At 37.0% G+C, this 14,776-nt stretch overlaps 1 protein-coding gene across 2 annotated transcripts in view; it reads left to right on the top strand.

Moving 5' to 3' along the window:
- LOC112564650 (dynein heavy chain domain-containing protein 1-like) overlaps positions 1-14,776 on the top strand; it is an 84,641-nt gene that overhangs the window by 13,557 nt on the left and 56,308 nt on the right. Inside the window, exons 21-42 of one of the 2 annotated variants that reach the window (XM_025239607.1) lie at positions 452-553; positions 752-949; positions 1,058-1,228; positions 1,448-1,688; positions 2,008-2,168; positions 2,290-2,424; positions 2,662-2,757; positions 3,224-3,355; positions 3,699-3,927; positions 4,279-4,452; positions 4,736-4,955; positions 5,172-5,323; positions 6,552-6,743; positions 7,047-7,303; positions 7,747-7,879; positions 8,212-8,324; positions 9,282-9,293; positions 10,639-10,764; positions 12,065-12,200; positions 12,380-12,573; positions 12,776-12,913; positions 13,342-13,462. In XM_025239607.1, the coding sequence (XP_025095392.1) occupies positions 452-553; positions 752-949; positions 1,058-1,228; positions 1,448-1,688; positions 2,008-2,168; positions 2,290-2,424; positions 2,662-2,757; positions 3,224-3,355; positions 3,699-3,927; positions 4,279-4,452; positions 4,736-4,955; positions 5,172-5,323; positions 6,552-6,743; positions 7,047-7,303; positions 7,747-7,879; positions 8,212-8,324; positions 9,282-9,293; positions 10,639-10,764; positions 12,065-12,200; positions 12,380-12,573; positions 12,776-12,913; positions 13,342-13,462 (3,433 nt within the window). The remainder of the gene's footprint in view (positions 1-451; positions 554-751; positions 950-1,057; positions 1,229-1,447; positions 1,689-2,007; positions 2,169-2,289; positions 2,425-2,661; positions 2,758-3,223; positions 3,356-3,698; positions 3,928-4,278; positions 4,453-4,735; positions 4,956-5,171; positions 5,324-6,551; positions 6,744-7,046; positions 7,304-7,746; positions 7,880-8,211; positions 8,325-9,281; positions 9,294-10,638; positions 10,765-12,064; positions 12,201-12,379; positions 12,574-12,775; positions 12,914-13,341; positions 13,463-14,776) is intronic. The other variant, XM_025239608.1, reaches the window with a different exon arrangement.

The raw sequence follows: 14,776 nt of genomic DNA, 5'->3' as shown, positions 1-14,776 counted from the left end.
AGATGCATGTGAAAATCTATTTTTCCTGTGTTCTTTTCAAGTATTTATGTTCACTTTTTCTGTTTATTCTTTCAAGCATTCAGGTTCATTTATTGCAGTAGCAGGTTGCATTGATCTAGTTATGTTTTATCGGATGTGTACAGAATTTGTTAAAGGGAAAAAGTGATAAAGTACATCTGAAAAAAAATTGATTAGGCTTAGAAGAATGTATTAGTGATTATATATGCTTCTGATTACTAAAGACAGGAATCATTAGTTTGCTTCATATTTGATTTTTATGTAAAGAGATTTGGTGTAACTTCATTTGGATATACATACACACATGAATGACTATTTTTATATTTATATATAGAGACACAAATACACAAATATCATGCAAATGTTATTGATTTATTTTTATTTTGCATTTAAGATCAAAGTGCATCACTCCAATGTTTCTTTTACTCCTCAGACACTAGAAAAAGAGGCTAAGCACTTAGCAGAACAGGCAACTAGTGGCTGTTTTCTGGATTCTAACCAAAATCCACTTCTTGTGCTGAGGATGATGAAGGAGGTCGGTGTTATTTTTATTTGTTATATTCTGTTATAGCTGCTTTTCATGCCAATTATGTAGATAGAACTAGCAAGTATTTTTCCTTGTGCAGTAAGATATATTTGCAAGAAGGGAGATTAAAAGTTGTTGTAAGTAGTTGTTTTAATTAAATGATTTTATCCCTGTATCATTGTGAATGTTGCTTTCTGTTTCTGATAGCTGCGGGAGAAGTTTTTTAGAACGCAGCTGCAGCTGCAAGAAGCAAGCCAGTGGAGGGAAGCTATTGTAGGTGATCCATACAACCTCAAGTTCCTTAGCGAGATGACAGTACGCATGGATGTGCGACAAGAACTTTGGAAATATATTGACGTGTCCTCAAGCACCATCAAAGATTGGAAACAAATGTTGTTCAGAAAGGTGAGTGAAATATTTGGAGCTCTGTCACATCTTTATTTATACAGCAAACAAGATGACAGAAGTAAGAGGTTGTTCACATTTTTTTATGACAATCTTTTTCTCTGGCAGATGAACATCAAGAAAGCTCTAGAGAGGGTGACAGAATGGTTGTCAGCTGCTGCCCAGCTAAGACCTTACCTTCCTGAGGGTGATAAAGTCCTCATCTCTTGGTATTCCAGCATGCAGGACTTTCGAAAAGATCTGCCTGTACTGTTTAAGCTGGCAAATGATGCATTAAAGGTCGTGTAATGTTTGCTTTGTTCACTACTCTCAGCTTCCACTTGAAGTGCTTATTGTGACTCCATTTCTGTCCAATTATTTTTTCCTTAGTAAAGCACTTGAAAACATGAATGTATGAAATTGTATGATTATTTTTGATGTAGAAAGTTTTGGATAGTGCTGTTAGTAAAGTCAGGTAGAAGAAAATTCCTGAGCAGTTTGTTTTTTTCCTGCATACAGGACCGACACTGGCATGCTATCTTCCTTGGCATGAATGAACCATACATGGGCAATACGCAGTTTACAGTGGCAGAGCTGATGAGCTACAACCTGTCTGAGAATGCAGAGCTGGTGCACAATGTCTACCTCTCAGCCATTGCAGAGTATGACCTGGAGCAACTAATGGCTCGCATCAAATCTCTGTGGCAGGATAAAAATTTCAAAATAGCAAAACATATTCCAGACAGCATGTTTGTAAAAGGTGTGTTTTTCATTAAGATTAAAATCCTTAAAATGTGAAGTATTGACATTTTAATCTCTAAGAAATAGCCATTGATGACTGAGTACTGCGAAATCCATGATGGGTTTCATAGTATCATATCAAAGAACAGTGGATCTTGCCACTGAAGACAGATAACTCCTTGTTGCATTATGTTGGATGACATACTTTATGAAACATAGCAATATATATAGTCAAATCAGGAGAGAAAACAGCATGAGGTTTTTTGTGGGGGAAAAAGAAAGGGATGCATTTGCTAGAGCTATCATTTGTTGCTATGATTCTTTTGTTGATGGCATAGATCGTGCTAAGCAACCTGGGTCAGTACAGAAGGCTAGCAAGATGGAGCGCTACCGTCAGGAGAGAGTGGCTGCAACTGCTGGTGCTCCTCATGGTCTTGATGTTGCTAATGACGACCTTTATGTCCTTATTGAAGTTGAGGAGCTCAAGTACCAGCTGGAGGTAAAGCACAGGTAGATCTAGGGTCAAGGTTTAATCACTGTATAATGTATTTAACTAACAATTCATGGTCATCTCTCCTGTTTAATATAGTTTTATAATTTCTTTTTCTTTATCTCTGAAGGACAGCCGCATCAGTGTAGAAACAATGTTGCAGTCACCATATATAGGTGACATTGAGAGTGAGGCTAAGGAATGGAGCAGTGCTTTATGCGAGATAGAAGAAATCACAGATCTATGGGTCGTTTGCCAGAAAAAGGTACTTGCCTGAGAATTGGGTAGCAATTATTTCCAATCACTTATGGATGTTAAATTTCCAGATAGGTGTGACAATCTAATTTTTAAATATATTTTTATGCTAATGGCAAATAATTATTCAGTCATATGTCTGCAAGAAAAATCTTGGTTTATAATATCTAACTAGCATATTCCTGTTAGCTAAAAGGTAAAAGATATATAACTTGGGAAACATAATATACTTATACTTTTATTTCAGTGGTTGTACCTTTTGAAGATATTCGAGCAGCCAAAGCTGTACCGCAAGTTGTCACAGCATGCCTTTAAATTTGAAGCAGTTCATGCGAAATTCAAGGTATGTATTTTGAATTACAAAACCAGACAAAATAATCTTCCAAATTATCTTGAACACTCACAGCTGAGAATTTGAAGCTTTTAGATTAGAAGATAAAGTACAGACCAAAGGTTAACCTATTTGATTTTGTGTGGTTTTTTTTTTTTTTTTTTTTTTAGTAAAGTGCTTTGAGCTCACCTTTAATGGTGGGGAAAAGTGCTAAAAAAACAACTTTATTATTATTATTAAAACATTGAGTCCTGTAGCATTAAGGAGCCATGACTAACCAATGGTCTGACCACAGTGTGTAGTTAGCCTTGTAAAAAGTGGATCAGTCTGGCTACAGTACTAAAAGATATTACCAGCATTGTTCTCAGCACAACCATGCCAAAATCTGCCCATCATTTACAACATATTTCTTCATAATGCATATTAAAAAAATTGCATAATGTTACTTGATCATGCTTTATATTTAAATACTTTGCAGGACTGGATGCGTGTGGTGTCCAATGACTCGAAAGTCCTTTCTGTGGTCAACAGGCGCAGAGGTGAAAAAGGGTACCGCCTTTTACAGGGAGATAACTTGTGCTCTCTGTTTCTCAGTCTCATACAGCAGCAGGTGGAAAAAAAAACTTTCTGTTATGTTTGGTTGAACAGTATTTAAAGAATGTAACAACTGAAATGATTTATATTTCTACAAACATGATTGGATCCATGTGTACATGTATTTGTGTGTGTGCCCACATGCACACAGAAATGAGAGCAATTGAGAGCATGCCTGTTATATCTACTTGCAGTCTTCCCCCTAGTTATCTAATATTTTTGTCATGTCAAGACTGATTATACAGCTGCCTTTGGTATCCTTGAACTTCTTTTCCAGTCTTCACAATTATATACAGATATCTTTTTTTACCTTACACAGGGAATAGTTATAATCTGTATATGCATTGTACTACTTATAGGACGAAATTCTGCAAGACCTGGAGCAGTACCTTGAAAAGCACCGTGCACATTTTCCACGTCTGTATTTCCTGTCAAATGGGGATCTTATTGATATGGTTGGAGTCTCACGCAGTCCTCAGAGTTTATTGCCATTTGTTCGCAAATGCTTCCCAGGTGTCACCGACATGAGCTTTGTTCTTCCCCCAGATCTTGAAGGTCTCAATTCAGTCCTGGACTTTGCACTCAATAGTAAGTGTATTGCAAATATGCTGAAGGAAGTTCATTGCAACAAAGTGAGATGTTCCTCAAGTTACTAAAATAACGAGATTTTCTCCTGAGATATATGACTATATTATTAATGAGTGTCTCCATTTTGTTACAGTTCTTGAAGACTAAGTTAATAGATATCAGTCTGTTGTACCTGCACTAGCACTAGTGATTATTTAGGCTATTAGATGATGAGAGGATCTCTCAGTTGTTTGAGATCACTACTGCTAAAATGTTTGTGGATGAAGCATTTATGTCATCTGGATAACCTAAACAGTAGCAGACATTTAATGTATTTATTGAATTTCCTTTGAAAGAATTGTGCATATGCAGGTGACAAGCTGCAGGTGGCTTGTGTGAAAGGAGCATGTGGAGAGGAAGTGAGTCTGTACAAACGCCTGGAGCCCCACCCACAGGCCAGTGCCTGGCTTTACAACCTTGAGTCCATTCTGAAGAACACAATGACCATCCTGCTGCAAGCATGTGTCCAGGTGTGCATGGAAGAAGGTGAGGTCACATGTTATATATGCTGATGCATGAACTCTTAGGACAGGCCAGATCCATTCAGAACTAAGAAGCAGGCCTAGGCCTAGGCTAGGATTTGCTGACTTTTCTGTATCATTTACAGGTATCTTATAGGTCTTCCCATTGGTCTTGTGGTTTTTTTTTTTTGATGAAATGGTTTGGAATAGCTTTATCAGCATTGCTCTCCATCCATTCTGGGCTTGAGTGGAATTATTCCTAAGGCTGGATCTACCACACATAATCTCCAGTTTGAGAACTTTTTCAGGAACACGCCAGCCTATCCTGATTCTAGAAGAACTGTCAAGATCAGGTGGAGCACAGGTAGCAGAAATGGCAGAGATAACATCGAAGATCCGACATCAGTATCAGCACTGGCTTCTTCACTTTCCTGCACAGTGTGTGCAGATTGCTGACTGCATTCTGTGGGAGCGTAGCATGGCTCGTATACTTGAGAAGACAGATCAAGAAGAAATGAAAATCCTTAGGTGAGTGCCTTTCTTTGATGCTGCACATTTTTGTGAAGCTTACATGCTTCTCAGAAAAAGATCCAGAATATGATTGCCTCATTTTTGTACTTTTGCTATTATTTAATAAGTCTACTTACAGCACTCGTCCAATGATTAACTACAAAGTCATTCTTGCCTTCAGTAAATGGAAAAGTCACTCAACTAATTAATTGTAGTAAATGTTTACATGTGCAGATGCAACCTGTCTGCCAAGATCGACCAGTATGTGGATGTCTTGCATGAATCATACAAGAACCCTGACCTGGACAATGAAATGCAAGAACATCTTTCTTGCCTTCTCAGTTCACTTGTAATCCAGAGCATCCACCATCGAGATGTTATGGACAGTAAGGTTTTGGCTGTCATTATATGCTTATCACCCTATTGAAAATGACAGATGTCAGATTATCTCTATTTATAGCATTAGAATTGTAACACAAGAGAGCATAGGGCATTTTCTACAGTTGTGCACAGACCACTTTTTTTAATGTGTAATGAGTTAGAAATCATTTTGAGAAATTTAATTAAAGCTCCACAGACTGACTTGTTCAGAAGCTGTCACAGTCAAAGTATGTGGACTAACCTTTGCTTGGTATGCAAACTAGAATCGCTTTCACTTATTATGACTGAGCAAGTACATCTGATAAACAAGGCTCAGAAGATGTCAGTTGTCTAAAGCACAAGCAGTACAGAGAAAGCATTTTGTCTAACAGCCACATGAAGAACAGATTACACAGAAATATGATTTAAAAAATGATCACTTTGTGATCTAATATATGTTTACTCCCCCTAAAAAACTGTTTATGACCAGATGCATTTCTAACAACATTTGATTAAATTGAACTTACTTGTCATTTGGGGAGTCAGAGTCTGTGCTGTCTACTCAATGAGATCAGTTTCTCAAAATACAGTATGCCTGTGTGATCTCTCATGGTTAATACTTAATGCAAAAGGTGGGACATTCTATCTGAAAATTCCAACTTATTTGGTGTCTTCTTTTCTCATCCACCTTTTAACACATTGCATAATAAAACAGCTGTTCTCTTCATGTAATTGAACATTAACTTGTGATAAATGTAGTCTGGCCTAACAGCAGTTAACATTATAGGAAGTGGATAGCCTTGTGGTTATGCAATGACATGCAACCCAAAGACTTGCACATTAGCCAGTTTGATACCCATATTGCACAGCATACTTTCCCCACTTGACCTTGCTGTTGAATGGGTACTTAATTCCTTAAAGGGTTGTGAAAGATAAGGTAGTAGGGGAGAGAGGATGGGCACCACCCTTACAAAAAAGCAGACCTCAAAAAAAATAGGGTTACTAAAACTTTACTCCACATAAAGGATTACCTTTACTGTAATATTTATTATTATTAATAACATATATTTAGAATGTGCAATTTTTTAAAGCATATTGAGAGATATCACTATGTAGCATTGATTTATACTGCAAATATTAAAATTATTGTCATAACTGCATATGTAAGTATATGTTTATTGTTTGTTTTTGTTAGGCTTAAATGCAAATTTGTGGAAGATTGAATAAACTGGGTTTTGTTGTTGTTGTTCTTAGACCTTCTTAAAGAGCGGGCAGTGGTGGAATCAAACTTTGACTGGCTCAAAGTTCTAAAGTTCAGAATGGACATTCGCAATGTGCTCCGTGCTAAAACAACAGTGAATGATGGAGGAAAACAGATGATCACTTCGCCAAAAATTCAACCTTTTCGTAAGACACAAGGCAGCACACAGAAACGGGAAACCCATGGTAATAATTTCATATTGTTTATGGGTAACAAAGGAGATGGGTGTGTGTGTGTGTATTCATTCGTGAAGCCCCATCCAATCCCATACTACCATATATGTTTTTTTTTATTTTTCTCATGTTGTCTGGAGGTACAAAAGCAGATGTGTACATTTGAATACATATAATTTGTACTTTTTGTAGTTTATGAAAAAATAAAGATGCTTTGGAAATATGAGTATAGTATTTTTTAAGATTAAGATTTTAACTATTTTTGTTGATGATTTGTAAGTGCTTTTAAATAATTTTTTAATTCTGTCTATACAGAGGAAATGCCACACTTAAGTCGTATGAAAACTACAGTCTCCACAGATTATGACTTCAGTCCATGCTATGTGCAGCAGCTGACCAACACATTCTTTTATGATTACGAATACCTGGGACCATCTCCAAGCCTGGTGATCACACCACTGACAGAGCGAACCACACTGTCGCTCACACAGTCGCTCAGGTCCTTCCACTGCAGCATGCTCATAGGACCTTCAGGAACAGGGAAAACAGATATCATCAAACACCTTGCCAAGGTCATGAACTGCTCTGAATGACTGGTTGCAAAAATTACCATTTAATGTGTGTGGTTGTTAATGTGAAGGACTTTTATCTAGGTATAGTTTCCAAATACAAACACTTTTTTTAAAATTAAGCGTCTTCTCCAGCTACATAACAATGCTCATAAAAAATGCATACGTTTCCCAGGCTTTTAACTAACTATAAGGGATCTTGTGTCTGTTAATTAAGAGGTGCATTCTTTGGAGGTTCAACATGCCACCTTGTGACTGGCCATTTACTAGTCTATTTGTGGAGTGTTTTATCATTTATTGACATTAGTGCTGTTACTGTGGCTGGCAAATTAAGCTTATGAAGCAACTTATATATGCACACACATACACACATATACCACCTAATGCATAGACCTTCACACTGATTTTGTGCATAAAATATTTTGTGTGTGTTTTTTTTTTGTTAGATGTTGGGGAGATGTATGTTTACTCTCACCTGCTCCGATAGTGTCACTCTTCCAGTGATACTTCAGTATATGACTGGGATGGTGCAGTCTGGGTGCTGGGCCCTTTTTGATGATACTGACCATCTTACCAAAGGTGATACTTCTCTCTTGTGTTGGACAGTGTGATTAGATTTTTAAAACTATTTTACTTGGTGCTGCAAAGCATTCTATATCTAAATTCATGCACAAAACACAGTCCTCATTCTTTCCTTCTTTCACTCAGTAATTCATCCACTAACTCCACATCAGCACATCACCCACTCATCCACATCTGAGCATTTGTGTACGGATGTGACTCTTTGCCTTCGATTTTCATAGTCATCTAATCTTTAAAATGTTTCCATAAATTGGACTTGTAAAAAGCAACTGATATGAAAGGTGTCATCTTTAAGATGTGACAAATGTTTTGTGTCAACTTTCACTTAGGTCTCCTGTCAGTAGCAGCCCAGCAACTTGACTACCTTCACACGGCTTTCAGAGCACTGGACTTGTCCAGCAAAAACCAGTATTTGATACGTGGACAACCTCGTTTTGACAAGGTGGGGATTATTTGTTGCATTGATACAAATGTTGTTGACTGTATTTGCTGCCCTGGGCCTTGGTTATGACACATTACATTGTGTTTGCTGCTGTAACATTCCTCCCTGAAATCACTAGTGTGCTAGCATGTTGGTACACAACTAAAGAAAAAGCATTGACACAAGAGTTTAGAAATTTCAACAGCTCAGTACCCATGTTGTTCTGTGTTTGATCCATAATAACCACACCCATCTTTGACAGCAAAGATAATATATTGAAATATCTGTCTCATGACAAAAGCACTTTGCAATATAAAATGACAAAGAACAGAAAGGCATGTAGAAACAGTACAAAAACTACATTTAATCAGAAAATAAGCATTTTACCTTGATTTATTTAGATTTAATTTTTGGACAAAATTAAAATAATTTACACACACAGGACTTTGTGCATGCAGTTACTTGATTGATACAGGAAGGAACTGTTATTACAATTTTCAAGTAATACCACTGATCTGCATTTATCCTTTTATCCTGTATTAACACTAAAACATGTCAAATACCATATCTTTGGTGTTGATCAAAGTCATGTGGATATCTATTAACAACCTGTGCTGTTTGTTATATTTGGGGTGACGTACTAATTTCTCTCTCACTGTTGTGAGCAATTTCGTCTTCTGTAGCAGACAGTCTTAATTGCTCCTTCTACAAGTATGAGCATTGTGTTCCTATGCTTTAAACCCAGAACAAAGAGCAACACATGGGCACTAATTTCATATATTGCATGGGCTTATCTAGTTAATAAACTAGCTTTAGAGATCATTACTTAAGGATGTGTGTCAAATAATATTTAATATCTTTGTACTCTTTCCCCTGTTATTTCATCATTAACACAAGCTGTCCTGTTACTAAATGAGAAGTTTGATTCATTTGTATACCCCATTGTACTCATGAGTGCTAATGTGACTTCATTTGCAGATATTGTCTGTGGTATGTTAACTTTTGTTTCTACATACATTTTACATAAATTTCAAAAGGAGTGTAGCTGTATATATTGTAAAATGCAGAATCTCAGAATTTTTGTCCAGAATTTGCTAAAAATATAGTAGTCAATTGTCTAGGCACAAGTATTTTTTTCTTTTCACTTTGCATTATGTGGATGTGGAGCAAAAAATTAAAAATTTTAGATCTTTGTATACTAAAATGTTCATATTCAAGCTACATAAATATCTGTTTGTTATGGATAACATAAGCTAATCATAACTTAGCTAATCATTAACTTAACTAAGCTAATCATAAATTTAGTCACTTTGTTGATCTTAAAGCAAAATATTTTCAACCATATTTATCTAAGGAACAATATGACAGTAGTCTTTATTTGTGTATGCATTATGACTGAAAATTTGCAGTCATTTTCACAATGAAAATGCATCACTTCAAGTGTATCTCTAAACTGATAAAGTATTTAATTTTAATTTTTTCCAGTATGCATTATTTATTGTTCTCTTTATTCCATATTGCCAGCCATGCTTGACATATCCTCATCTTCATTTGTGTGCAGTTTTAAAATTATGTCATTTGGTGTTATGCTTTGTTTTTCTCTTGTTACTTCCTAGACCTTGATGTTTAGTAATGATTAGGAAGTAGCTTCTTTTTTGCATTAAAGAATATACTTTTTACTGGTGTCCAGACACTTAATCCCCAGACACTAAAAATGAACCGCAAAAATTAACTGAACATATAACATCACAATAAGTGAGATGTTCATTTGTATTTCAATATTTTAATTGTAAAACTTATTGCTCTAATTTTTATAGTTAAAATTTATTTTATGAAGCGTTGGGGATTTTTTTACTATAAGAACAGTGAATTGTGCTCTGATTAACATTTTTTGCTTTCCTTATGTCTTTTAGATGTAAAATAGTAGAAAAGTCATCTTGTTTGCTTCATTATAAAGTAAACATACATAATACCCATCCATAGATCCTGGCAATAAATACTAATTGGATTTACATTTTAAATTACTATCAGGATGTTTATAGAGTTTGTACATGAAAGAACTTGCTTGAGATATAGTTTAGTGAAAAATAGTTTTGCCTTGCATTACTTTGGGATTAATATTTTCATGTTTTGTTTTAGATCTTTAGTATTTCTTGAGAAGCAGAAAGGTGAATGAATGGTAATTAATATATTGTGCTGTTACCAATAACTTTGCTTTGATAAGTAGTAACAGAGGAGCAAGGGCCATGTTTCTAGTTATGTTTTATGACAAGATTTTGAAAATTGAGTGGAAGTGGTGCTTATTGTCTTCCTGTGCTTTTATCTGTACAAACAGAAGTCTGGTGTGGGGGACAAGGTTATTCGTCGCAACTCACTGACCACACTGCACCCCTTGCCTCGAGCTGAAGCCCAACCTTCCCCTGAGCTCGAACGTCAGCGTACAGTTCCTCATGGCTTTAATGTGAGCATTGTTTCTACTGAAAGATGAGCCTCTGATTCTGAAGATGTTGGATCGTTTACTCATAATGCCATCATATTTTTTTTTTGTATGTTTAATGTGTTGCTGACAGAGCTAGCTTACTAAAATGAGATATCTCACTTGACTGGTTTTTAGCTTTTACATCGTTTGCATGTCATGGTATACAAGCTCTTTCTTTATTAATTGTTATGCACTTACAGTTGCAATAACTGTACATAATTCTAGATAAGCAGCTACTCCTGAGTTTGTTTTAGCTGTAAGTCCTGTATGTGCCCTCGTGCCCACTCGTCAGTGACCGTCGTTACCTCACTGCCGGTGTCGAGCAACGCCATCACTCAACTGCCATAAATGACAACCTCCGCCGTCGGACACTTTCCAGTCAGGTCAGCTACACTTTATTTCCGTCATCCTGTTACGGACGACGGGGCAGTCACTTTCCCTGACCGGTCGGGCTTGCAGTCCTCCGAGATGGTGTCAATCGCCGCCACTTCGACGCTCTGCGCCGCCTTTCTACCTCGCCTGCTTAAATTCTGGAGCTTCGCGGCGTATTCGTCGACCACCTCATCACGTTGCTGTGGCACTGATGCCGACTTTGTTCGCCGTACGCCTCCCTAGGACACCCAAGATCTTTCTCGGCGTATCTCTTGCGTCATGCGGAAGCATCACACTCGACGTCTGGCAGGTCCCTCCAGCGAGCTCAAGATGTAACCACGAGCCGCATTCTGACACATTCGGGTTTATGGCGAGAGCTAACTCGACCTCTGTTTCAATCTCGTCGACACTCGTTGGTCCACCGGCAAACTACTGAAAGCGGACTAACTAGTAGCTCGTAGAGCCTTGCCCACCCAACGGATAGCATCATGGTCCTCTCTATGTACTAATCTTCTGTCGTGGGCTTCTGCCCGTGATGAACAAATTTTCTTTTTGTTCAGCAGTGCTTTTAGGCCCTTGGTCACCCAAGGTTTGTTGTTAGGATAAACATACACTGCCTTGATGGACTGGTGCAATCAACACTATTTTACTCCTCACTTTTACTCCTAACTGTTTGTTAAATGTCTGTATGGGTATGTGAGCAAAGACAAATTTCTGTCCTCCTGGGCAGACAATAAAGTCTGTTTTGATTTGATTTTGATTTGAAATAAATCTGCATCACCACACTGATGACGATGACTCGAATGGACACTCAAAAGTAGAATTCACTGATTTGGATCTGTATTGATATGTAAAATAATTATATTTATACTAAAAATTGCTAAATGAGTACATCTTTTTTTGTGTACAGGAAAAGGGACTGGTGACCTATTTTGAGGACACCTGGGTGGCAGAGCGAGAACAGCGCCGTCATTCCATAGAGCGTGAAATTGAGATTAAAGAATCAGAATTGTATAAAAATAATCGACCACCTCCTCTCTTCTATGGTTGGCTTTATTTGAAATTTTGTGATTTATTTCAAGTTCACAATAAACAGTAGAAAATAAATATGAGTTCTGTATTAGGTTTTAGTTTTTTTTAACTTTATTAAATTTAGCACAATCCCTTTCTGTGATTTAATATGTTGAGTTGATTGTCTCACTTTGTGATTTGCATTGCTTCACAGAACATGTCAAAGCCGGTCGACGCCGTGCAGCTCCTGACTACACAAAACTGGTTCCAGAGCCATCCTATGTGAGACGATATCTGGGAAATGTCATGTTCAATGGGAAACTGATTCTGGCAAACAGCAATTTTGGTGGTTTCATGACCATGGGCATGACTGGGAACACCCAGGCTATGTTTCCTGACAATTTTAGAGTATGTTTTTCTTACAATCCTAGTTTTAACCAATAAGATTGAAAATACAATGAGAAAATGAGGTTAGGAAAAGTGACTTATGACTTAGCATGGTGCATATTAAGGGAAAAAAGACACGACATCTAAGATTAAGATTTGAGTTTCGAGACTTGAGTCTATAGCAATACTTATTTTCAAAATTGGCTATTATTTTTATTAACAGCTGTTAATGCGACCCTGTGCCTTAATCAAGCCTGACACTGAGCACATTTTCTCCATGCTGCTGCGGATTTACAGTTTCCAAGAATATGTTTTGTGGGCTAGAAAACTGACCCTGTTCCTACAACTTATGGAGACTAAGGTAACTATACTAATGATGACAATGGTTACATTTGCATGGTCCTCCTCAAATGTGAATTGTTGAATTGATGAATAGGGAAGAAAGCAGAGCATAGTGCCAGACATGAAACTGTAAAAGCACATCGTGTTTGGGAAGTTGATATGAAAAGATCTGTTAAAAAAAGTAAAGTTGAGTAGCATAACTCAATACAGTAAATGGATACTTTATGGTAGGAGATTAAATGCCGAATTGAATTATTCAGTCCTTTATTGCTATGATTCCCTTTTATTACTACCCTTGTTCTTCTCTTGTGGTACTTGTGGTTATGTTATTAGACATTTTCAAAATTTTTGTACTCCTGTTTCTCAGTCTAATGGCTCATCTTTCTGTTGATGTACCTATCACCCTTTATGTAACTCTTCTAAAGATGACCATTTTGCATGTGGTAGCTGCCAAGAAAGACTCATTATCGGTGGTCTTTGCATGACGTGAAGAAAATTGTGGTCATGGCTAGTGCTAAATATCGGGACAACCATTCCTTGCCTGAAGTTCCTAGGAAAACAGTAAAAGGTAAGTGTAATAGAGGGTGGCTTTCCAACTATGGCCTTCTGTTGTCCCATCGAAAGTCAGCCTCTTCATAATGGTTTCTTTGCATCCTTTGTTGTTGAAAAGGTCACAGTGCACTCCACTCTCATCTCTCTGCTTCACTATCATGTTGATTATAGTGACCTACAGATGATATTATCTACAGACAAGTCTATTTCCAAGTCTAACTCGATCTGCTGTTATCACAGATTCATAATGACTTTGTAGATGCACACTACAAAATCTGTGAACCGGCTTCCATTTACCATTTGTGAATATTATTGATTGTTGATTTGGTGCTCTTGCAAAAAAAACAAAAACAAAAGAACAAACCAAAAACGCTCTATTAATCTATCTTCTGTGATACTATTCTTTTCGGAGGAAGATTCTACCATGCAGTGTTCAACAATTCATAAAGTGCCAGATCAAACCATATCTATATTACCTCTTGATTTGTGATTCATTATGCATGATGACAATTGAAAAATATTTTGTAAATAGTATATCAGTGGATTTGAACTGCTTGCCTGGCTTGTCAGCTCATTGGATATTATTGGTTTTCCAAGAAGAAAACTATACTTTTTATTACTTTCACCGCTGCACTTAGTGGCAAAGGGATCTACTGTAACATGGCAGATCATTGGTAATTTCCAGAGAGGGATTAATAAAGATGTTTTGTATTTGTATTGTATTTGCATTCAGCAGCCTGGTTATTTTGAGTGCAGGAGAAAGTACCATATTGTGCCATGTAGGAGTTTCAATCTGCTGTCAAGTGGCTCATGTACCTCAAAATCCCTTTTCCCTCCACATAGTCATTATAGTAACGCAAGTAGAATCAAGCATTAGAAGTAGGTGATTGGTGTTAGTGGTGTAAGAGCTAGGTATGTGTAGATTAGGATGGAAATGGTTTGCTTTTGTAAATGATGTAAATAAATCCATTTTTAAATGCACATACCACTTTGTGTGTGTGACTCAGCATGTGCTGTACATTTGTCCTCATCTTAAGAACGAAATAGATATACGTTCCTTGGGAAAATGAAGCTTGTGTTATCTCATGCACAGTAAAATAGCAAACACAGAGCACACACGACAAGACCGAGAAACCATTTGATACAAAGCACGATACAAGGCACCAAAGAGAACACTCTTTTTGGAAAAAAAAGGTCTTTTGTGGATTCCAAGGTCAGCTAAGTGCAGGTGTATAGTTGTTGGAAGGGAAAAAAAAAGAAAAGAACACAACACGAGGGATTAGATTAGATAGCACACCCATTGAGTAAGAGCTAGCATTTTAGTGGAAAA

This window comes from Pomacea canaliculata, linkage group LG5 (genome assembly GCF_003073045.1).
Source record: "Pomacea canaliculata isolate SZHN2017 linkage group LG5, ASM307304v1, whole genome shotgun sequence".
Taxonomy (NCBI): Eukaryota; Metazoa; Mollusca; class Gastropoda; order Architaenioglossa; family Ampullariidae; genus Pomacea; species Pomacea canaliculata.
This window is presented reverse-complemented; position numbering and strand designations above follow the sequence as displayed.